The 23,599-nt window shown below is 41.7% G+C and overlaps 1 protein-coding gene and 1 long non-coding RNA gene across 7 annotated transcripts in view; one reads left to right on the top strand and one right to left on the bottom strand.

The window, feature by feature from the left end:
• DYM (dymeclin) overlaps window positions 1-23,599 on the top strand; it is a 279,747-nt gene that overhangs the window by 170,937 nt on the left and 85,211 nt on the right. For all 6 annotated transcript variants that reach the window (XM_087885550.1, XM_034401768.3, XM_034401769.3 and 3 more), the window contains one exon: window positions 17,071-17,173. In XM_087885550.1, the coding sequence (XP_087741676.1) occupies window positions 17,071-17,173 (103 nt within the window). The remainder of the gene's footprint in view (window positions 1-17,070; window positions 17,174-23,599) is intronic.
• Window positions 9,481-11,160, bottom strand: LOC148115031 (uncharacterized). The gene is made up of 2 exons (XR_015732049.1): window positions 11,047-11,160; window positions 9,481-9,799 (listed from the first exon to the last, which is right to left on the bottom strand). It is a non-coding gene; the product is annotated as an uncharacterized LOC148115031 (long non-coding RNA).

Below are 23,599 nucleotides of genomic sequence, written 5' to 3'. Positions count from 1 at the left end.
GTGATAATAAGAATGCCAAGTAAGCAAAGAGTAAAATTCAGCTTGAGGTAGGGTTAATAGGAGCCCTGCATGTGGATAACAACAAAAGTAGACTAGCGTAGGGAAATGAAACGGGAGACCTGCCTGTATTTTTTGTTCCTTTTCTTAGTCAACTGAAAATATAGTGTGGTTGCAACTTGATTGACTAGTGGTTTGAATATACGACTTGGCAGAGACTAGATGGCTAGATTTCAACCCCAATTGGACACCCCCCCTTTTTAAAAAAATTTTTGAAGCTCTTAGAGATCTTCCTTTCCCCTCCCCAATTCAGTGGAAAAATTTATCTTCCACGAAACCAGTACCTGGTGCCGAAAATATTGGAGACTGCAGCTATAGAGTACTTGTTTCTTCTTTCAAGAGATGAAGTCAAAAGGAACATGAGAACATATTAAGCAAATCTCACGGCAGTGGGTGTTTTTTTTTTTTTTTTTTTTGTCTTGCTCTCATGGAATTGTTCTATTAGTCAGATCCAAAGATGTGGTTCAGATTTGGTCAATACCCAAGCAGTATGTTTTAGCAGGGTGCGCTAAGGAACAATTTGAATGAGTACCAAATAGCTGCAAATGGGAGAGACTCTATATATTTAATTGATTATTCCCCCAAATTAAGATAAGGAAATCTTTTTTTTTTTAATTAACAGTATTATTGAGTTACTTTTCAAATTTATGGAGAAGCTTGAGGTTATACGTGCTAAATGTCCCCCCACAAAGAAGACAGTGCAGTATAGTTTATCCCAAATAAGAGCCTGTAGTACAGTGGACTAAAGCACTGTTATTAACATCTGCTGCTTGCAATTACTGCAAGTTCAAATCTCACCAGGCTCAAGGTTGACTCAGCTTTCCATCCTTTCAAAGGTAGGTGAAATGAGGACCCAGATTGTGGGGGCAATAAGCTGACTTTGTATAAATATACAAAAGTATGAAGGCTATTGCTTAATGCATTGTAAGCCGCCCTGAGTCTCCGGAGAAGGGCGGCATATAAATTAAAAAAGCAAAAGCAAAAGCAAGCAAATAAAATAGCGCATTTCAATTTATGCTACACTCACTTTGCACATTCTTTAGTGTTTTATGATTGGTGCCAAGAATTTTGGGAGAGCAAGGGGGGAAAAATTGCATGACAAAATTTGACCAGAACATGGAGATCATCCATAATGGGAATAGTAGTATTTTGACTATGCAAGCATGTAAGGCAGAGAGACCACACAGTAAACATAAATAAAACCAGCTTGATTGTCAAGGGAAGAAGAAAAAGAAAACATGGCATGCAATTTAAAATAGTTTCCTTTGCTCAAGAACAAACAATAGTTCTCTATAAAGAAAGATTTTTTAAAAAGTCTTTACAGAAGAAGAAAATGTAGCGGCAGGAGAGGTTATCAAACTGTTCAGATTAAAACCAGGAATAACAAACATCTGCAGGAATGAAATCTTTGGTTGAATTTATCTAAATTCAGGGTGGGTTAGGAAACCCTCCTGAAACAGGAATGAAAATTATTTTCTTATATAACTCCGTATTACCTTTCTATAATTGGTACAATCCAAATGTGCTGGATTTTGGCTCCCAGAATTCCCTGCTGGCACGGAAGGAGAAGACCGTGGAAATGCCAGATTTGAGAATCTGGTTAACGTAGCCTACTGCAAATGTGTGAAGTTGTATTTGGTCAACCTTGGATGATCTCAAAAGGCTGAAGAATTAGGGTGATGGGCTGGACCAGGAAGTCAAAATTGCATTTTGGAAACAAGCAATGGCAAATCACTTCTACATTCTAGCCAAAGAAAACTAGGTGTTTAGAACGGTTGCAGGTATGTCTAGTTTAATGAAAAGAAGGTCTAAGGGAGACATGATAGCAGTGTTTCAATACCTCAGGGGCTGCCACAAAGAAGAGGGAGTCAAGCTATTCTCCAAAGCACCTGAGGGCAGGACAAGCAATGGAGGGAAACTAATCAAGGAGAGAAGCAACCTAGAACTAAGAAATTTCCTGACAGTTAGAACAATTAATCAGTGGAACGACTTGCCTCCAAAAGTTGTGAATGCTCCAACACTGGAAGTTTTTAAGAAGATGTTGGATAACCATTTTTCTGAAGTGGTGTAGGGTTTCCTGCCTAAGCAGGGGGTTGGACTAGAAGACCTCCAAGGTCCCTTCTGACTCTGTTATTCTAAATGACATAGGTGAACATATCCATGTCATCATTAGGAATCAAGCCCATTTTGGGGGGGTGGGAGGCAAGTTTTTAGTCTGTTTTAGCTGCTAAGAGGAAGAATCAGAAATGTCGACGAAGATTCTCAAGCATCCAGGTAGAATTGTCTGAAGGCTGTCTGAAGTTTGAATCATTGCAACTGGACTAATTTTTGTTATTAGTTTGAGGGACATTTCGGTGCCCATCCAGGCAGCTTCCTCAGTCAAAGCAAGGCAGTTCAGCAGAGAGCCGTTGGGGTATACCCATTCCTGCCACCATCACCAACCTCCTTGGGTTTCCTCCCCAAAGCGCGTTGCAAAATGTCGACGAACATTTTGAACTAAAAAAGAAAAATTAGCCCCATTGCAATGATTCATCCTCCAGACAGCCTTCAGAAGAATCGGAAATATTTGCATTTCTAGCAACATCAAGGAAATAGAGCAGAACATTGCATGAGAAGTCAGCTTCTGCGTTTCAAGCGCCTGAGTGTATCGGTAGCAAAATAATAAAAATGGTATGCATTACTGCCGTTTTAGACAACTCTGGGTAGAAGTACAAAAGTATTTTGGCAGCTCATATTTCCAAACCCACATTTCCTGTGACGGAACACTAATGGAAGGAGCCTCTTGGCAAACGGGACAGAACTGAGAAATCCGTAACTTCCTCCACATCCATCAATCATGCTGTTTGGGCTATTAAAAAAAGGTTTTGAGTCATTATCAGGAGAGGGGGTGGGAAACCCAGTTCTCCTTGAGAGTATCATTTCCCTTTCCTATCTGCTTCAAACTTATTTGAATTTCTCACCTTCAAGGACAAAGTGGAGTCACTAGAGTAGTATTTTTCAACCTTGGCAACGTTAAGATGTGTGGACTTCGATTCCCAGAATTCCCCAGCCAGCCATGCTCTTTGCGCTGCCTCTGGATCAGGGGTGAAATCCAGCAGGTTCTGACAGGTTCAGGAGAACCAGTAGCGGAAATTTTGAGCAGTTTGGAGAACCGGCAAATACCACCTCTGGCTGGCCCCAGAGTGGGGTGGGAATGGGGATTTTGCAATATCCTTCCCCTGGAGTGGGATGGGAATGGAGATTTTGCATCCCCTGCCATGCCCACCAAGCCACGCTCACCAAGCCACATCATGCCCCCAAGCCACATCATGCCCACCAAGCCACGCCCACAGAACCGGTAATAAAAAAAATTGGATTTCACCACTGCTCTGGACCTTCCAGAAGTCATGCCAGAGGGCAGGGCAGTTTTTACAAACCCTCCAAATATTGCACAAATACAGGGCAGACCCAGGCTTTGCTTTGCTAGGGTGGCCTAGATAGGAAATAGGATAAGAGATGGACAATTGTTTTCTTGGGGTGACACACCAGGAAAATCAACTCAGGCATTTTTCAAATTTTTGACACACCGAGCCTTAAAGGTTTGACATCACTGGGTTTTTATGCAGGTGTTAAAACAGAAGCACATAAATTGAGCACCAATCAATTTGAATGTCTCCCTCATCATTGTATGCCACATTTATTACAGTGCATTGGATCCAGATTTAGACAGGTTTAAAGCAGATCTGGACGCGGTGGCTCAGTGGCTAAGACGCTGAGCTTGTCGATCGAAAAGTCAGCAGTTCAGAGGTTCAAATCCCTAGTGCCGCGTTACGGGGTGAGCTCCCATTACTTGTCCCAGCTTTTGCCAACCTAGCAGTTTGAAAGCACATAAAAATGCAAGTAGAAAAATAGGGACCACCTTTGGTGGGAAGGTAACAACATTCCGTGTGCCTTCAGTGTTTAGTCATGCCAGCCACATGACCACGGAGACGTCTTCGGACAGCGCTGGCTCTTCGGCTTTGAAACCGAGATGAGCACCGCCCCCTAGAGTCAGAAATGACTAACACATATGTGCGAGTGGAACCTTTACCTTTACCTTTAAAGCAGACCTAATTCAATTTCAATTTAGGACTATTTTAATTATTGCTATGGACCAGGGCATTAATTAAAATGCTTTTTGGTGGGTATGATTTAATTACGCTAACCCTGGAATGTTAAAATGTGTTCTGTCCAAGATTTTATCTGGGATATATTATTAATACAGATAGAAAGCATGGCCTCTGTTGTGTTGGGTTCTTCCTAATTATGAAAAAATTGGATCCAAACGAAATATTTGCAGCCACTCTTATGCACCCCAAACCCCTTTATTGCACACATTTATAAAAACAGATTTTGAATTACGGTAACTTTTCTCCGAGGGGGAGAAGTGGGGTGGGCTGCCTTTAGACTACTGAAATATTTGCCTGGGACTAATAGTGAAATTTGCTTTCATAGCATCCTGCAGGCATTACCAGAAATAGAGCAATCCCATCAAATTACTTTAATAATGCAGCTTCCTAATACGCAGCAGGCTCATTCTGTCAAAATTTCTATTTCAGACCAAATTGTGGCAGAGGCAAGGTATGAGATTACATTTAAAAAAAAAAAATACTGTATATTCGTGGCTTCATTTCTGCTAAAAGGGTTTTGTTTTTTTTTAATTATCCAAATGTGCCTACAGTGTGATGGTTCAGCCACCTCTCTGCTTCCAGCGTTCCCAATTCTAAGCCTTTTGATTAGGTAAGGTGTAATAAGTCTGGGCTAGCATTCCCTTTTGGGCACCAGATTAAAAACTCTCCCTGTGCTGGAGGCATTGGGTAAATAACAGAAGGAGAAAGAAGCAAAGACGTGACCGATTACAGCAGGATGTCTCAAAGGTGCTTTTTCAAAAAGCACCTGGATTTATTTATTTTTTTCGTGAAGATGTTTTGTTTCTCATCCAAGAAGCTTCTTCAGAACTGTCTTCAAGAAGGAAGAAAAAAACAAGTCCAACTTCTTCAGGACTGAAGAAGAACTTCTTGGATGAGGAGCGTAATGTCTTTAAAGGAAAAAAAACAAAAACAAAGTCCAATTGCCTTTTGAACAGTATTTCTGGGACAATCATAACCTGGATGGTTGAGAATCTCTGTAGACGGTTGCAAGAAGACTAATTCCGCTCAGCTTCTGTTTCCTGATAGACCTGTTTGGGCTGATTTTTCCAGTGCTTTAGGTCAGGATTTTGCCAGGGCTGCCGTGGGAAGGCCAGTTCTTATAATTAAGAGGCCATGCAGTGTTTGTGTGTGCACTACAAGGCCATTTTGTCCTGGCTTAAAGATATTATCAATATAATCTGTTATGCGAAAGGACATGGCTTGCTGTGCGCCAGCTGTTCCTTCGGTTCCATTGTACAGGCACAGGGGCTTGAGAAAGAAGGAACACAACATTTACCGTATGTGATGCTCCTCATTTTTTTATAACAATGGAAGGCCATTGTTACTGTCCATCCATATCTGTAAGTGAGGACATGTATGATCATCATCATAATAATGTACTAAATGTACAAGCCATCCGAATCTTAGTGACTCTAGTTATCTTTCCCAAGCTGGTTGTCCTCCAAATATTTATTACATATACAGGTAGTCCTCAACTTAAAACAATTCATTTAGTGCAGTGGTGAAATCCAATTTTTTTTTACTACCGGTTCTGTGGGCGTGGCTTGGTGGGCGTGGCAGGGGAAGGATACTGCAAAATCTCCATTCCCATCCAACTCCAGGGGAAGGATACTGAAAATTCCCCATTCCCTCCCCACTCCTGGGGGAAGGATATTGCAAAATCTCCATTCCCACCCCACTCTGGGGCCAGCCAGAGGTGGTATTTGCCGGTTCTCTGAACTACTCAAAATTTCCGTTACCGGTTCTCCGAACTGCTCAAAATTTCCGCTACCAGTTCTCCAGAACCTGTCAGAACCTGCTGGATTTCACCCCTGATTTAGTGACCATGGGAAGTTACAACGGCACTGAAAAAAGTGACTTATGAACATTTCTCACACTTAACGACCTTCTGCGCATCCCCATGGTCACGTGATCAAAACTCAGATGCTTGGCAACATTTATTATGACAGCTGCAATGTCCTGGAGTCCTCTGTTCCCCCTGATGTGGCCTTCTGACAAGCAAAGTCAATGGGGGAACCAGATTCACTTAATAACCATGTTACCAATTTAACAACGGTAGTGATTCACTAAACAATTGTGGCAAGAAAAGTCGTAAAACCGGGCAAAACTCACTTAACAAATGTCTCACTCGGCAACAAAAACGTTGCGCTCAATTGAGATCGTAAGTTGAGGACTAGGTGTATTAAACTTACATGCCGCCCATCTCACCCAGAGGCGGCTTTAGGTGACTTATAATCATAAAAAAAAAAAAAACAAGACAAAACATTAAAAAAAAAAATATTAATGCTAAAATTGTTTTAAATTTGACAGGATGGAAAAGAAGGGAGCAAGATGCTCACGGGAAGGAGATAATATCTATATTAATCACCTCCAGAATGGCCCACCCCCATTGGGGTCCTAGGCCAGTTGGCAGAGCCAGGTCTTCCTGCTCTTTCAGAAGGCCCAAAAGGTGGGAGTGGATATCACCTGTGGATGGGTAACTTTCCGGAGGATGGGAACCATATCAAATATGTTAGAACTACAAATCCCTGAATTCCTTGCTTTTGATCACGCTAGGTGGGAATTCTGGGAATTCCAATCCAAATATATCTGGATGGCACTAGGTTCTCGACTAAACTATACATTTAAATTCCAGAGGAAAGTCATACTGAACTGCTGTTTTTCCAAGAACCCTGTAATTATAAAGCTTGCAGGTTTATTCTGTTATAAACTTCTGTGCAAGTACGTACTGTAGGTTCTAGTCTATGGAAGCTCCTTCTAATTAAAATAGTTTTAAGATGTTTATTTTCTGTCTTCCAAGACAGCCATACAGCCATGGTTTCTTTTGCTGCTTGTGCAATGACGCTTTGTGTTTTTTGAAAGTGTATCTGGAATACTACTCTTAAATGTGTTGTATAAATCTATAAATCTTATCTTTACAATTTAGCTAAATCATATATCTCAGAATATATTATATTGATAGGATATTATAAAATGGAGGGATCCCAGCCATAGGTGTTTCTAATCTGCTTCAGTTGGATTAGCTACTTTTTTTTTGATTCTTGAAATAAAGTAGAATATCAGAAAATGAATTTCGTTTGAGAAAAAATTCTAAAAACAACATTAGAAAGTAGATATTCAGGCAGGATGTGGTAATGCCGTGATTTCTCATAATTGATTATGCTGGATAAGGAAGATAGGATTAAACATCTGGAGGTCCACCCCTAATAGACACCCTTCCCCATTAAGCTTTCAGGTAACTTTTAAAGGAGAGTTTGTGGCTCCTGGCCTAATAACTCCAGAGCTCTGAAAAAAATGTCATATCAAATCAAATCAAGTTTATTAATCACAGCCAAAGATCAGAACTAATAAAAACACTCAAGGAACAGCCAGTTAAAAATTCTAGAATAAAATAATAAAAAGCAGATACAATCTATATTAAAATCACAAATTGGCATCCGATCGTGTCGGTTACACATGGCCTAACTATATTATAATATCAATCCTTAAACTGTGAGGCCCATAGTCATTAAATATTAAAATGCAAAAGAGTAGTTATGCAAAAGGGTTCATTACATTAGTTGCGTAAAATAGCTATGGTGGATTAATCACGTGTTTCTGATGAATCCTCAGTGCTGCTGTGCAGAATCTAGCCTCCTGCGCTGTAATCACAGTCTGTTCATCCTTGAGCAGTTACTGGAGATAAGCAGTGTCAGAAAGGCCAAGATACCTATCAATTGATTATTGGGAGGATATGCTTTTTTGAATATCTGTATAGAAAGAGCATCTAAGGCAGGGGTGTCAAACTCAAGGCAAAGGGGCAGGATCTGGCCCGCGGGGTGATTAGATCTGGCCCGGAGAGCCGCCCTGGAAACAGCGAAGGACCGGCCCGCAGTGCCTCTGTCAGCGAAATCGGAGATCACGAGGGCTGCAGGCAGCCCTCCCAAGCTCCGATTTCGCTGGCAGAGGTGTTCTGCCCCAGCTCCGGATTCCCGAGGATATTGACACACACCAACGGTCCTTATCAAATTTATTAAGTAGCAAGAATAAACCAAAGTCCGGCAAAGGTTGGCAACCAGCCCAGAAAACAAGATACGATAAGACTTTTTCAAAAATATTCTGATGATAATTACAAGTTGTTTCCAGCAAGAAACTTACTAACGGCATGTGACTTAAATAGGCTAAGGGAGTGGCCAATTATCCTGAAGCCTTACTCTTGAGGAGACCTCCTCCTCCTGAGTAGCCACTCCTGCCTTTTGGCAGCCCTGCGTGCTCGAGCATTGAGAAGAGGTTCCTCCACTTCACTCTCTCCACTTGAAGGAGCCTCTGGAGGTTCTGGAGGCCCTGGCTGAGTCTTTGCCTCTGGCACCACATCCGCTTCAGCCTCCTCGCTGTCCGACATGAGCGCCGGCTGTGCAGGCAGCTGGCACGACACCACACCAGCCTCCTCGTCGTCGGGATCAGCCACGATCCACACAGGCCACTGGCGGGCCACAACAAGAGGTTGCAGGAGGCTGTCGCAGGCAAAAATGGATCTCAGGAGCCCATTTTTGCTGGCAACGTGCTCGGGCCACCACAGGCACCCCCAACACGGATGATGTTGAGCTAGCCATGCCCACCCCGGTCCCCTGTGGTCAAACACAACCCCGATGCGGCCCTCAATGAAATCGAGTTTGACACCCCTGATCTAAGGAGTCAAAAAGATATCATAAGATTTTGGAAGAATGGTAGATCATTCTGTTTAAATGCGATCTAGGGAGAAATACTGTGTTTTGGGTTTTTTTTCAAACATAAACCCGTTGACTCCATCAAGAACTTCCTCAATCTTGGTAGATTCAACTTTTTCCTTATCTTTCTTCCTCTTCTCCTGCCACTTCTCCGTACATCAGGCACAGGAACAAGATGGTGGGCAGGGGAACAGGTAGCAGTTTGCTGTCCTTGCAATGTCATTACGGACAATTCTGCAATTTGGGAAGTGTTATTCTTTGTGGGTCAATCAAAAAGAGCGACTTCTGTTCTGGAGGAAACTTTAAAGATGTGAATTTTGTGTCTGTGGTTCTTATTTGAGTTATATCTGGACAAAGCATCTGCTGATTATTATGTTTTGAATGCAAGCAAAACATTTACTGATTCTGGCCATTTTTCAGGCAACAAACACACAACAGCATAATGTAATCCCTAAATAATAGGGTTAATAGAGTTTTTAAAAGCAAAGCAAATATCTTTCTGAGAAAAGGACGGGGGGGGGGAATGAAAAGACGCATACTAAACAGTGTAATGTTTTAAATTTATCTCAGTTCCCTATTTACATTTCAAGTGAATTAGCATTCATGTTAACCACTCTGCAGTACAGTGTTCTTGGAGCATGTCTTCCCACAGTGGTTTAAGAAGGTTAGACAGAAAATTAGCAATACTGAAATAAGAGATGAAACCTTTTATGTTGAACTCTTCAATCTTCAAGATAATTGTTGAACTTTTAGCATGTTAAACAACGAAGGAAGAATCCTGCTGCATTCTTCAATCATCCCTTTTAATGTGTTCCTGGCTTCAAACAATATTCACTTTCCCAGGTATAAATCTGTATACAGATAGTCCTTGAACAGAACAGAATAACAGAGTTGGAAGGGACCTTGGAGGTCTTCTAGTCCAACCCCTTGCTCAGGCAGGAAACCCTATACCAGGGGTGGGTTCTAATTGTTTTTACTACCGGTTCTGTGGGCGTGGCTTATTTTGTGGGCGTGGCTTGGTGGGGGGGTAATGTGACTAGGTGGGCATGGCCAATTTTTTTTTTTTTTTTACTTTTAAAACCTTAAGAGGTTGCAGAAAAAAATGCTTTTAGGAATCTCTGATGATCAGGCAACTCAGCTGGGATCACCAGAGGCTATTAAAGGCATTTTTTTCCCTACAACCTCTTCGGCTGAAGAGGTTGCAGAAAAAAATACTTTCAGAAACCTCTGACGATCCCAGCCGAGCCGCGTGATCATCAGAGGCTTTTTTTTTTTTACTTTTAAAAGCATTTTTTCAGCCGAAGAGGTTGTAGAAAAAATGCTTTTAAAAGTTAAAAAAAAAAAGTCTCTGATGAGGTGGGCGGGGTAAGCAAGTGGCGACCGGGCCGGGGACCGGTTCGGGAGTGTGGCCAGCCAATGTTATTACTGGTTCTCCGAACTACTACAAATTTTTACTACCAATTCGTGCGAACAGGGAGCAACCCACCACTGCCCTATACCTTTTCAGACAAATGGTTATCTGATCTCTGCTTAAAAACTTCCAGTGCTGGAGAATTCACAACTTCTGGAGGCAAGTTGTTCCACTGATTAATTGTTCTCACTGTCAGGAAATTTCTCCTCAGTTCTAAGTTGCTTCTCTCCTCGATTAGTTTCCACCCATTGCTTCTTGTCCTGCCCTCGGGTGCTTTGGAGAGTAGCATGATTCCCTCTTTCTTGTGGCAGACCCTGCCTTATGACCAGTTACATAACGTCTGTTCAAGGTTATAACTGAGGGGAAAAGGGATTTACGACCCAGATTTTAAGTTGACAGTGGAGGGAGGCACGTTCACAGGTGACTGCATTTTGGGCACTTGGCAATTGACCTGCATATACAGCCATTTGCAGTATCCAGCGGTCAAGTAACCACAATTTAGAACATTTTTTTTTTTACACAATAATATGTATTTACTTCCGGTTTCCAGCAAAAATCACCCATATAGAACAATGGGTTTGCTTAACAACCACTGGAAAAAAATATATGTAAAATCAGGCATGGTCACGTGATGACCCATTTTACAACCGTTGCGACTTACCACCAAAATTGCAGGCTCAATTATTGTGAGTCGAGGACTTACCTGTAATCTGTTGTGCTTGATTTCCCGCCATTCCAAATGCAACCCGGGCTTCTTGATTTTTAGCACCGTTTCAAATTAGCATAATTCCATTTCCTTCTGCTTCTGCCATCACACCTGCAAAGGAGATGTTGACTTAAAAAGTGGAACATGAATCTTTTCTTTTCCCCATCAGATTCTGGGATCAGTCTTCATATACTCTAGTGCAGTATATGTGCAGGGGTCCCCAATCCCCAGCCTGCAGCCTGCTACCAGGCAGCAGTCTATTTGCAACCAGGCCACGCGAGTGGCGGGCCAGAACAGACAAGCAGGCATGCACAGCTCGTGCGGCCCTGTTGCGAATAGGCCACAGCTGGGCCACTAAGCTGCAAAGTTTGGAGACCACTACCGTAGTGTATAGCAGCTGGATATTAGGATTTTGCTGTTGAGTCCGGTTTTGCATAATAAACTGAAGTTGTGAAATGCAGACATGAAGTTGTAAAATTGGGGTGTCCCCTGCCAAGTATATAAAAGTCTTCGTTTTTCCAAAGCTATAGCTTTTAAAAAATGCTTGCTGCAGTTGTAAGATATAAATATGTTTATCCAACATTTGGAACCCATTTTTGTTTTGTCATTATATAAAAATGCTGACCCTTAAATCCTTCTTGGGTTCCCATTGAATTCAGAATATACGTTCTTTTTCAACCAACAACAACAAAATATGATGAACTTGTTGATGGATTGATTTAATTTGCGAAAGAGTGACTGTTTTCATTTTAAAGTCATGTTTTGCTGATTTCATTTCAGCTTTCAGAGAACATATCACGTTTCTTGTATGGAAATGAGATGAATTTCCACATAAATGGAATACGGTGTCAATCTAATTAGGGGGGTTCCCTTGGGCTCCATACTTTTTGTCAACGATAATAAAGATGGGGGAAAAAACTTTCACAGCTTTGGTAGCATGAAACAAAGGCTCTCTTGCGCTTTCTGGCCAACTTCTTCTGAAATGTTCTTTTTACTGTCTTAACATCATCCAGAGCTCACTTAAACAGCAAATATTCAGAATTGATTGCAGGTATCTTAGTTTGTTTTGGCCATGTTGTACACTTAATCTCCAAGACATAGCTAGGAAATTGGAAGTGCGAGGGCTACAAAGAATAATTGTCCATGTTTTGATAAAAAGAAAGGAACTTAAAGGATTAACGTGACACATTTGGCTCCCACAGAGTCTTCAGGTTAGATAGTCCTCGGCTTACGACCACAGTTGAGCCCCAAATTTCTGTTGCTAAGTGAAACATTTGTTAAGTGAGTTTTGCCTCCCATTTTACGACCTTTCTTGTCACGGTTATTAAGTGAATCACTGCAGTTGTTCAGTTAGTAACACAGTTGTTAAATGAACCTGGCTTCCCCATTGACTTTGCTTGTCAGCAGGTCGCAAAAAGAGATCCCACGACCCCGGAACACTACAACAATCACAAGTATGAGTCAGTTGCCAAAAGTCTGAATTTTGATCACATGACCACAGGGATGCTGCAACAGTCAGAAGTGTGAAAAACAGTCATAAATCACATTTTTCAGTGCCATTGTAACTTCGCACGGTCACTAAATGAACCCTTGTAAGTCGAAGACTACCTGTATCTCATATCCAGGCTTGTTCCATTAAAATATCCTCCCCTCCCAATAATTTTTGGTTCCTCAGATGACTGGAGAGAGCCTGTTGTGAAAACTCTCTGAGCCATCAAGATATCACTGGAGTATTCTTGTGCAAGAATCTACAGTATTTTTCGGACTATAAGACGCACCGGAGTATAAGACGCACCAAGATTTTGAAGAGGAAAACAAGAAAAGAAATAGTTTTTGGCCTCTGCGCATCTGGTTTTTGCCCTCCCCAGCCCCCAGGAGCACTCTGCAGGCCTCCCAAACCCTCTGTGCATCCCGTTTCTGCAAAAAACCAGCCTGTTTTTGGCGAAAACGGGACATGTGAGGCGGGGTTTCAGGAGGCCAAACCTGACTGTATTCGGTGTATAAGACGTACCAACATTTCCACCCGATTTTGGGGAGTGGGGGGGAGAAAGTGTGTCTTATACTCCAGAAAGTACGGTAATTTTTTATTCGCATTCACTCCATTAGTCAGTGAAATCGTTTATGCATAAAACTGTCTCAGCCCTCCCGATTGTAGGTTCAGTTTCCTTCCAAGCCAAAGTCCATTGTTTCACATGGCTGAAAAACATAGAAGGTAGAATTGACAATTTAGACCATTAACTTCAACTTCATAGTGCTGGAATCCAAATTAAAGCATCCCAGACAGGTGACTTCTAGCCTCAGACATCACCTGACAGGAAGCCCATCACCTCTATGGTTAGTTGGTTTCTCGGCCTAACGGCTTTTACAGCTAGAAACTATTTGAAATATTTAGTTGGAATCTGCCTGCTGTAATGCAAGTTCATTGCTTTGTGTCCTGTTTTCCTATCCAGGGTTTTAGTTCTGTTTGAGTCCAGTCCCTAATGACTGGATTTGCCCAGATGTTTGATCTTTATACAGACCTTCTGGTGTCGCTACTGACTCCTATTATTTCTAGGCATCTGATTAACTAGTCATGTGGCAGGGAGTTGAATGCCTTCGGGTAATCAATCCAAGATACTCTCAAGTTGGTCTTCCTTCTGTTGCAGTTTTCTAAATTCATCTATAGAATAGAATAGAATAGAATAGAATAGAATAGAATAGAATAGAATAGAATAGAATAGAATAGAATAGAATAGAATAGAATAGAATAGAATGCAATGCAATGCAATGCAATGCAATGCAATGCAATGCAATGCAATGCAATGCAATGCAATGCAATGCAATGCAATACAATACAATACAATACAATACAATACAATACAATACTTTTTATTGTCACCTTGAATGTACACTAATCGGCACACATTAAAATGAAATTCCGTTGCATACAGCTCTCAAAAGGTCACCACCTCCAATATACACTACATAAACACGAGAAAATAAATAAATAAACACAAAATTATGCATATACCCACACACATTATATGACACAGAGAAACAACACAGTCTAGTCCGGATATATACATTTACATGGCGACAAAAGAAATCTTAACAATTAGGTGCTGATCATTTGTTCCTCTGTAGTTTGGGCAGTTTCTTTTCTGTTCAGGCGGAAAGAGCTCGTTTTTAACTAGATACTGTTGGACTTCATTCAGCTAGAGGTAGTCCTCGACGTATGACCATCATGGAGCTCAAAATTTCTGTTGCAAAGTGAGACATTTGTAAAGTGAGTTTTGCCTCATTTTACGACCTTTCTTGCCACAGTGGTTAAGTGAATCACTGCAGTTGATAAGTTAGCAACACGGTTGTTACGTTAACTTGGTTTCCCCCTTGACTTTGCTGGTCAAAAGGCGACAAAAGGTGATCACATGACCCAGGGACAGTGAAACCGTCATAAATATGAGTCAGTTGCTAAGCATGCAAATTCTGATCATGTGACCATAGGGATGTCGCAACGGTTGTAAGTGTGAAAAACGCTCATAAGTCACTTTTTTCCAGCGCCGTTGTAACTTCAAACAGTCACCAAATGAACTGTTGTAAATCAAGGACTGCCTGAACTACCTCAGTTAGCAATTTGAAAGTTGTTGGTAAGCAAGCGATTGGCCTGTAATTGCCTGGTGCTGCCCCATTATTATTATATCCAATTTTTTTAATATACATAACTCAAGGCAATAATCATATTTAATATTCCGGCCTCCTATTTTTCCCACAATAACAACCCTGTGAGTTGCATTGGGCTGTGGCTCAAAGTCACGCAGCCTGTTTGCATGCCTAAGAGAATCCTAGAACTGTGTCTTCTGGTTTCTAGGATAGCACTTCGACCACTACACCAAACTGGCTCCGACATCTATTTAATCCATCTACAGTATGTAGCCACTTAATTGTCATGTCATCAGAGTTTAATTAGCATGACATGGAAAGTTTCTTTCAGATCCATCAAAGAAATCAAGTTAAATTATGACCACTGCATCCCCACAATCTGTTAAGGAAGTTATTACAAAAAATTAGTCTGGATAGTTAGTTAGTCTGATGAATAAATTTTAGTCTGCTGGATAAACCCAAGCTGATTTGTAGTAATAACTGCACTGTTTTCAAGGTACTTTCGGATTAGTCTTGTTATACCCTGGTCCATAATCTTCCCAAATATCATCCTTTTTGAATACAAGAATATTGACCTTCCTTGTTTACCTATTAAATTATATTTTTGTCTTTCTAAATCGGGGGTGTCAAACTCAAGGCCCAGGGGCTAGATCCGGCCCACGGGGTGCTTAAATCTGGCCCGCAGGAAATAGCGAAGGACCTGCCCGCGGTGCCTCTGCCAGCAAAAATGGAGCTCGTGAGGGCTGCACATGGCTCCCCTTGAGCTCCGTTTTCACTGGCAGAAGGTTGCAGGAGGCCATCCCAGCCAAAAACAGAGCTTGGGAGGGCCACACGTGCCCCCCCCCCCGACTCCGTTTTCACTGGCAGAGGTTGCAGGAGGCCGTTGCAGCTGAAAACGGAGCTTGGGAGCCCGTTTTCGCTGGCAGAGCGCTCAGGCCAACACAATCGTCCCCCAACACAAGTGATGTCATGCTGGCCACGCCCACCCTGGCACCCCAAGGTCAAACACAACCCTGATGCGGCCCTCAATGAAATTGAGTCTGACGCTCCTGTTCTAAATGAAGAGCTTAACCTCCTTTTAATTTCCGTACACTAAACATAGTATATAACAGTGGTCATTAATTTTATAAATCAATGCTGTTTCTGATTATTTTAATTTTTTTTATCGAGTGGTTTGAGAGACTTCATTTCAGCAGCAAGTCTTTATCTGAGATCTGTATTTTGGGGTTAATTATTAACTTTGGTGAACCACTTTATTTAATGGCACTACATTTGTAGATAGGAGAAAAATAATTTCTTGTGAGTTGTTATTTGAAGGAAAGGGAAACAGAGTCTCTGTTTTCCTTCTAACTGCAAACACCATCAGAAAGTTGTTTTCCTATGGAGTGAATTGTTTGGAAAGCTAAACATGCTTTGATCAACCTGAGTAACAGGAAGGATTGGTTCAAACAAATAGCTCCTAGCTTCTAAATTATGCTAATATTAAGCCTTTCAAATGCTATGGTTATTTCACAGAGAAAGATGTGGGAATTGCGTTTGTGGTTTGTGAATATCATTCTGTTGTTTTTTTAAAAAAATGCCTCTGTCTGTATCTTGTGATATATGGACTGCACAAAAGAGACTCTACAATCCATAAAGCATGAACTCAAAAACAATCTTGCGACTTCTATATATAGAGAAAAACACTTTATAAACTATTTTTTTTTTGTTACCTCTGCAAGGCAGAGCCTATAGCCAGGATGGCGAACCTATGGCACGCGTGCCACAGGTGGCACACGGAGCCATATCTGTGAGCACGTGAGCGTTGTCCTAGCTCAGCTCCAGCGTGCATGCGCACCCTGACCAGCTGATTTTTGGGCCTTCCGGGCCCACCGGAAGTTGGGAAATGGGCCATTTCCAGCATCTGGAAGGCCTTTGGGGGGATGGAGAAGGGTGTTTTTGCCCTCCCCAGAATCCTAGAAAACCTCTGGAGCCTGGGGAGAGCGAAAAACGGGCCTACCGGGCCCACCATGCCATTGTGTACCAAAAGCAGGGGGAACGTGGGGGGGGTTGCACACGCATGCACGGGGGTGGGTGGGGCGCGGGGGGCATTGAATTATGGGTGTGGGCATGTGCGTGCATGAACCCCCCGTGCTCCCTCCGCCTTTGGCACGCAACGACAAAAAAGTTAGCCATCACTGGCCTATAGCAATGTTTCTCAAGCCTGCCAGTTTAAAGATGTGTGGACTTCAACTCCCAGAATTCCCCAGTGCGCACATCTTCAAGTTGCCACGCTTGAGAAACATTGGCTTGTACTAAATTGGCACCCCTGTTTCATAAAAAACCAGAATGATTGATTCCTATGAATACAACATAATTGTTTTTCCTTCCCTTCCCCTCCAGCTTGTTCTCATTGTTGTCAAAAAAGCACAACAAAGTTTTGGAACAGGCCACACAGTCTTTGAGAAGTTCCCTGTCTGCTGCCGATTCTCCACTTCCAGATTATGTGAGTATCGAAATATAATCTTTTAAGGAAGAAGTCAAAATCGCATCCCCTCGGTTTGCACAAGTCTGTTCAAAGAGTGTGACAGCCTAGCAACAACCGTCACCAAAATATAGGAAGTTTGGGCTGGTGACATCATGTCTGAAACTCACTAAAGATATTAAAAGAAAGAAAGAAAGAAGGAAAGAAACCTTGCAAATGGCAAAATGAGAACCATGGTGATTTTCTAGCAAACACTTTAGTTTTTCCATCTTGAGCGTTTGCAAATGGTTCCCATTGCAATGGAATTGTCAAGAGAAGGAAGAACACAATTTGTGTTGTGATTACGGCACCAGCAGGGGTGGGATTCTACCGGTTTGGACTGGTTCAGGCGAACCGGTAGCTCCGAAGATCAGCTGGGAACGAACCAGTTCGCTCCGACGATCAACTAGGCCCGCCTGCGCTTTACTTACCTATATCTTCACAGCTGATTAGCGCGGCGGAGCAGATTGCCGTGTGCGCCTCAGCTGTTTTAATTCCCTAGCACTTATGTGGAAGGTGATTTTTAATTCAATTGCGTACTTGCGCATAGCAGCGATCACCGAACCAGTTGTTAAGCTGGTAGGATCCCACCACTGGGCACCAGGCTAGGAACTGGGAGGCTGTGAGTTTTAGTCCCACCTTTGGGCCAGTCACTTACTCTCAGCCCTAGGAAGGTGGCAATGGCAAATCACTTCCAAAAATCTTCAAGAAAACTGCAAGGACCTGTCCAGGCATTTGCCAGTAATAACATTGATTCAAAGGCACAAGAGAAAAAAACCCCCATAATAATTAGAGTTCTTCACCAAAAAAAAAGGCAGAAATTGAATAAAATCTATTAAAAATTAAATATAGCACATATCTTCATTCTCTTAGCTTTTGGATATTTTGCAGCTTTAATTAATATATTGTTTTGCTATAGTTGTTAAATCCAAAGTAATTAAATATGTTTTAGTCAATGTAGACATTGAGCAAGGGGTTGGTTTGCATGGCCCCTTCCAAAATTATGATTTTATGTACGGTACATGGCTTAGTGAAGCGGATGCTTTTTCTTTTTCCTCCAAAGAAATTATTTTAAATCTTAACATAATGCAGTAGCATCTTTATTAATTCTAATACGCTTAAAAATAACGTTTTTGCATGATTAAACCTACATCCCAGTAAAAGGAATACAGTATTGAAAAAAATATCTGTTTATAAGGAGCATTCCAATACATGTTTAATACACATCTGATAATCCGTGCCGTGTTTTTAAAAAAATATGTAAAAACTGTAAAACTTATGTATGTTGTCTCCTCGGTCAAGTTTTCCAACTTAAACATAACATTTTAATAAATAATCTTGTTGTGTTACTCTGTTTGCTTGTAGGGAACAAATTACATTCAGATTATATATATTTTTTAGATTGGTTTCATTTTTCTTGGTACCTGTGGATTTAATGTCTTGCTAGAAAAAGGGAAATGAAAGAAGAAAGACCTGGTTGGTGAAAATGCTAAAATAGAATTTAACCTCACTGGCTGCTCTTCCTGTCTAGCTCCCATCAAGACTAAAATCACATGTGCTGTCTTTTATAAAAGTATATTTTAAAGGCAAGAATTTGGTTCAGAATCTGCTTCGATGCTTCTGGAAATAATTCATCTCAGCCTTGCTTTTCTCTTCTCAAATTTGGGGGTGGGGTAGAGGTGGGCTTTGACATTCAAAACAGGATTGCTGCCCCTGGTCACTTCTGCTGAGCCTGGATGAGCTGGCTACAAAATCATGAGTTACTACAGTTGCCGAGATATATATATATATATATTAATATATATATATTAAAAAACACACACACACAAGCATTGATCCAAAATAAATCTTGCGTGTTGCTGACTTAGCAAAAACTGGGCAAGTTTATCCATCCCATTAAAAAGATGGTTTGAGAATGGATTGTTTTATTGCCTATTTCTGATGAAAAGGTTTTATTTTATAAAGATGCAAAGTTGTAGCATTGCATTGGATGCCTAGATTAAAACGCAGTTGTTAAAAACAATTACACGCATTTCTTTCTTAACTCTAAATCGCAATGAATCATTAGTTTTATTTGGCAGGGAGGGGAAGAGTTCCACCCAAATGTATTTATTTATCATTTTCAGGGAGTCATGGCACTGCAGAGTTTAAATCCACTGACATATTTCACAGAAGGATTCCTAAGTAAGTTTTTAGAAGGAAAAACAGTTACTGTGCCGTGAGCCTTACTGAAATCAGATTTAACAGAACAGAATAACAGAGTTAGAAGGGACCTTGGAGGTCTTCTAGTCCAATCACCCAACTCAAGCAGGAGACCCTATACCAGTGATGGCGAACCTTTTTGCTGTTGCATGCCAAAAATGGGGTAGCGCAGGGAGGCGCACACACATGTGCCCAGACCCATAATTCAATGCCCCCCCCAGCGCCCCCTCCCCTGTGCATGCACACACGACCCCACCGTGCTCCCCCTGCTTTTGGCATGCGACGGCAAAAAGGTTACCGGTGAGGCTTTCTTGGAGCCTGGGGAGGGCAAAAACAGCCTTCCCCCCCCCCCAGGAGGCCCTTCCGGTGGGACAGCAAGGCCCGAAAATCAGCTGGCTGGTGCGCACATGTGCACTGGAGCTGAGCTAGGACAATGCTCGCGTGCCCACAGATACGGCTCCACGTGCCACCTGCCATAGGTTCGCCATCACGGCCCTATACCATTTTCAGGCAAATCGTTGTCCAATCTCTTCTTAAAAACCTCCAGTGTTGGAGGACCCACAACTTCTGGAGGCAAGTCGTCCCACTGTTTAATTGGTCTCACTGCCAGGAAATCTCTCCTTAGTTCTAGGTTGCTTCTCTCCTTGATTAGTTTCCATCCATTGCTTCTTGCCCTGCCCTCAGATGCTTTGGAGAACAGATTGATCCCATCTTCCTTGTGGCAGCTCCTCAAGTATTGGGACCAGTTATCATGTCAACCCTAGCCCTTATTTTCACTAGACTAGACATACCCAATTCCTGCAACCGTTCTTCATATGTTTTAGCCTCCAGTTCCCTATTCATCACTGTCCAGTTGTTTCCAACTTCGATTCATCAGCACTCTTTCTAGAGTCTCGACATCTTTTTTATATTGTGGCAACCAAAACCACAACATCCCAAGTGTGGCCTTACCAAGGCATTATAAAGTGGTATTAATACTTCACGTGTTCTTGATTCTATCCGTCTATTAATGCAGCCTATGACTGCCTTGACTTTGTTAGATGGTTTAAATACATGCCAAATAGTTTATACTACCCGGAAATAATTTGAGCCAAGATACCCTTTTAATTTCCAAACCTTTCCCCCAAAAATGTAATATTGGAGACTTCTAAGAAATGAGAAATATGGTGAGCTACAGGGATGGTTTACAAGGACAAAATCCTTTCCTCTTTTGAGAATGATGGAAGCATCCTTTGTTGCAAGCAAATATTCACTTTTAACCCCATTTACACAGTTTGCTCTTGGCAACTTATGGAAGCCAGGGAAGGGGAAGAATTGGGGACTAATTCACATCTGTAAAACGAAAAATATCTATGACTTCAACTGGATCCGTTGACCGTTTAGGTCGGCATGGAAACAAGGGAAGTGTTATTCGTATAGATCACAACAACCTATTAAGTTATGTTTTATTTATTTTGGAGTGGGCGTGGCCATATGCAGTAAATTAGACCACCCCTTGAATGATTTTCTGCAAATATGAATGCCGTGGAAAAGAATAATATAGTTGTGCCCAACCACAGAGTGTGCCTTGAGATGAGCTGGAGGCTGTTTATTCAGACTGTTCCCAAGTTTTCCATCCACATGAATCTTTGTCCCGCTCGTTGCTTCCCCTCCAGTTCCCAAATTTGGTTTTTCTTAATGAGAGAGGTCATTCAAAGGCAATTTTATCAACTGCCTGGACCAGTTTCACCTTCCAAAGGTCAAGTGTGGCTTTTGAAATATTGTTTGCCAAGATTACAGGAAAACCCCAAGGACTGCCAGGAAACCTTACAAATTCTCCAGTCTTCAGGATCTCACACAGAAAAATGAATGAAGTAACTTAACACCGCAATGTAATTTGGCTTGCATGTATTTGACGTAAAAAGGGTGTTGCCAATTCAGAGGGAGTCATTCATTGGAATTACTCTTTTAAGTAATTTTAAGTAACCTCTTTTAAGTCTTTTAAAGCTACTGGTAGCTGCGGTAGACAGGCTGAGCCACTGGTCCCTTCAGGTATTAAGCCCAACCTAGAAGGTGGTTTGTCTTTTCCTGCCTGAAGCCCAAAAATATCAAAAAAAAGCTTTTGTCAGACCTGAAGCACAAATGGATCGCTTTGTAAACTTGGTGACTTGCACCTGGGAAGGGATTTAATGAGAAATTCCCAGACAGTGCATTAAATAAAATTATATCATGGTTGTGATACATCTCTGAACATGGTTGATTTCCCTTCTTTTTTTTTTTTTTAATCCTTTCTCCTTACAACATCCTTAGACTCAGAGGTGGGTTTCAGCAGGTTCTGACCAGTTCTGGAGAAGCGGTAGCAGAAATTTTGAGTAGTTCGGAGAACCGGTAGTAAAAATTCTGACTGGCTCCCGCCCCCATCTATTCTCTGCCTCCCAATTCCCAGCTGATTGGGAGGAAATGGGGATTTTACAGTAACCTTCCCCTGGATTGGGGTGGGAATGGAGATTTTGCAGTAACCTTCTCCTGGAGTGGGGAGGGAATGGAGATTTTACAGTATCCTTCCCCTGCCACACCCACCAAGCCACGCCCACCAAGCCACACCCACAGAACCGGTAATAAAAATTTTTGAAACCCATCACTGCTTAGACTGAACAGTTGGTTACCTGCTTTGCAGATTTGATTGTATGGCATGGACACATCAAGAGCATGTAGCATCTTTCCCCAGGGACCGAAACTCTAAATACAGATAGTCCTCAACTTAAAACAGTTCATTTATTGACCATTTGAAGTTACAGCAGCATGGGGGGGGGAAATGACTTACAACCGTTTTTCATACTTACGACCAATGGTCACGTGATCAAAATTCAGACGCTTGGCAACTGATTCATGTTTGTGACAGTTGCAGTGTCCCGGGGTCAAGTGATCCCCTTTTGCGACCTTCTGACAAGCAAAATCAATGGGGAAGCCAGACTCACTTAACAACCGTGTCACTAACAGTAACATGGTTACCATTAATGACACAGTAACTACTGCGGTAATCCACTTAACAACTATGGCAAGCAAAGTTGTAAAATGGGGCAAAATTCACTTAACCACTGTCTCGCTTAGCAGCAGAAATTTCAGGCTCAATTGTGGCCGTACGTTGAGGACTACCTGTAATTTCGTATAGGTAGTTGCTGGGTGAGATGCTGTCCTTTTTTTCCAGCCAATGCTCCATCAACAGCTGATGAAAGCCCCCTTCCCCAGTTTAGATTCATCTTAGATTTGCCTACGGTAAATAAAAAGCAGCTGCCAGTTTCAGCATCTAACTCTTGAAAAAAAAAACAAAAAAAAACCCTTAACCCCCTCAAGCATCATCATAGCTAGTAAAACAAAGCTAAGAAGAAAAGGCAATGTTTGTTTTATGTGGGATGAATGACTTTAGTTGGGGTCCTTCTAATTTGGCCATTAGGAGGGTTATTAAAAAGGAGTATTACAAAGGTGGTTTCCAGAAAAAGATTGTTTTTGTTCTATCTTGTTATTATATTTGATTATAGCCAAAGCGAGGAGTTCTTTATAAATAGCCCTTCATTTCATTCCCCCAGCAGAGAAGCAAAAAAACCCCCAGTAATCTTACTGTCTTCATGCATTGGTAGATGCTAAATTGCTCCCTTACATTACTTTAGCCCCTTAAAGCAAATTGTATTTTAGAAGTCGTATTTAATTTCCCCTTACATGCTTTGGCCTAGGGACCCGCTGGTTGAATGATAGCGTGACTGTTGCCTTTTAGAAGAACTTAAAAGTTTAAAAAGTTTTAGGATGGACGTTTACACTGTTTTGAGGGAATATATCATTTTTGCTGCATGAAGATATCTAGACAACACAGTAGGTTGCAAACAGTGGTCTGGAGTTACTGAAGAGAGAACTGTAGGAGCACGGTCTGCAGTAGGCCCCGTTGAGGACTGTGGGCTGCCTGAATCAATATAAAAGCAACTGGAACGCTAATTTAAAAAAAAAAAATCATGGGAATTTGTTGACAGGACGTAGCCATACCTTTCATAACTGGTTGGCAATAAAGAATAATTGGCAATTATTCAGATACTCTGGGAGCAGACATCCTCCCCTTCTTCCTTCTTCTCTCCCCCACTTCTCCTTTCGCCCTTCTTCTTCCCTTCTTCCTTCTTTTCCTTCCCACTTCTTTTCTTTCTTCCTTCTTTTCCTTCTCCCTTCTTTTCCCTTGTTCCT

This window comes from Pantherophis guttatus, chromosome 2 (assembly GCF_059756535.1).
Source record: "Pantherophis guttatus breed Tessera chromosome 2, ASM5975653v1, whole genome shotgun sequence".
NCBI lineage: Eukaryota > Metazoa > Chordata > Lepidosauria > Squamata > Colubridae > Pantherophis > Pantherophis guttatus.
This window is presented reverse-complemented; position numbering and strand designations above follow the sequence as displayed.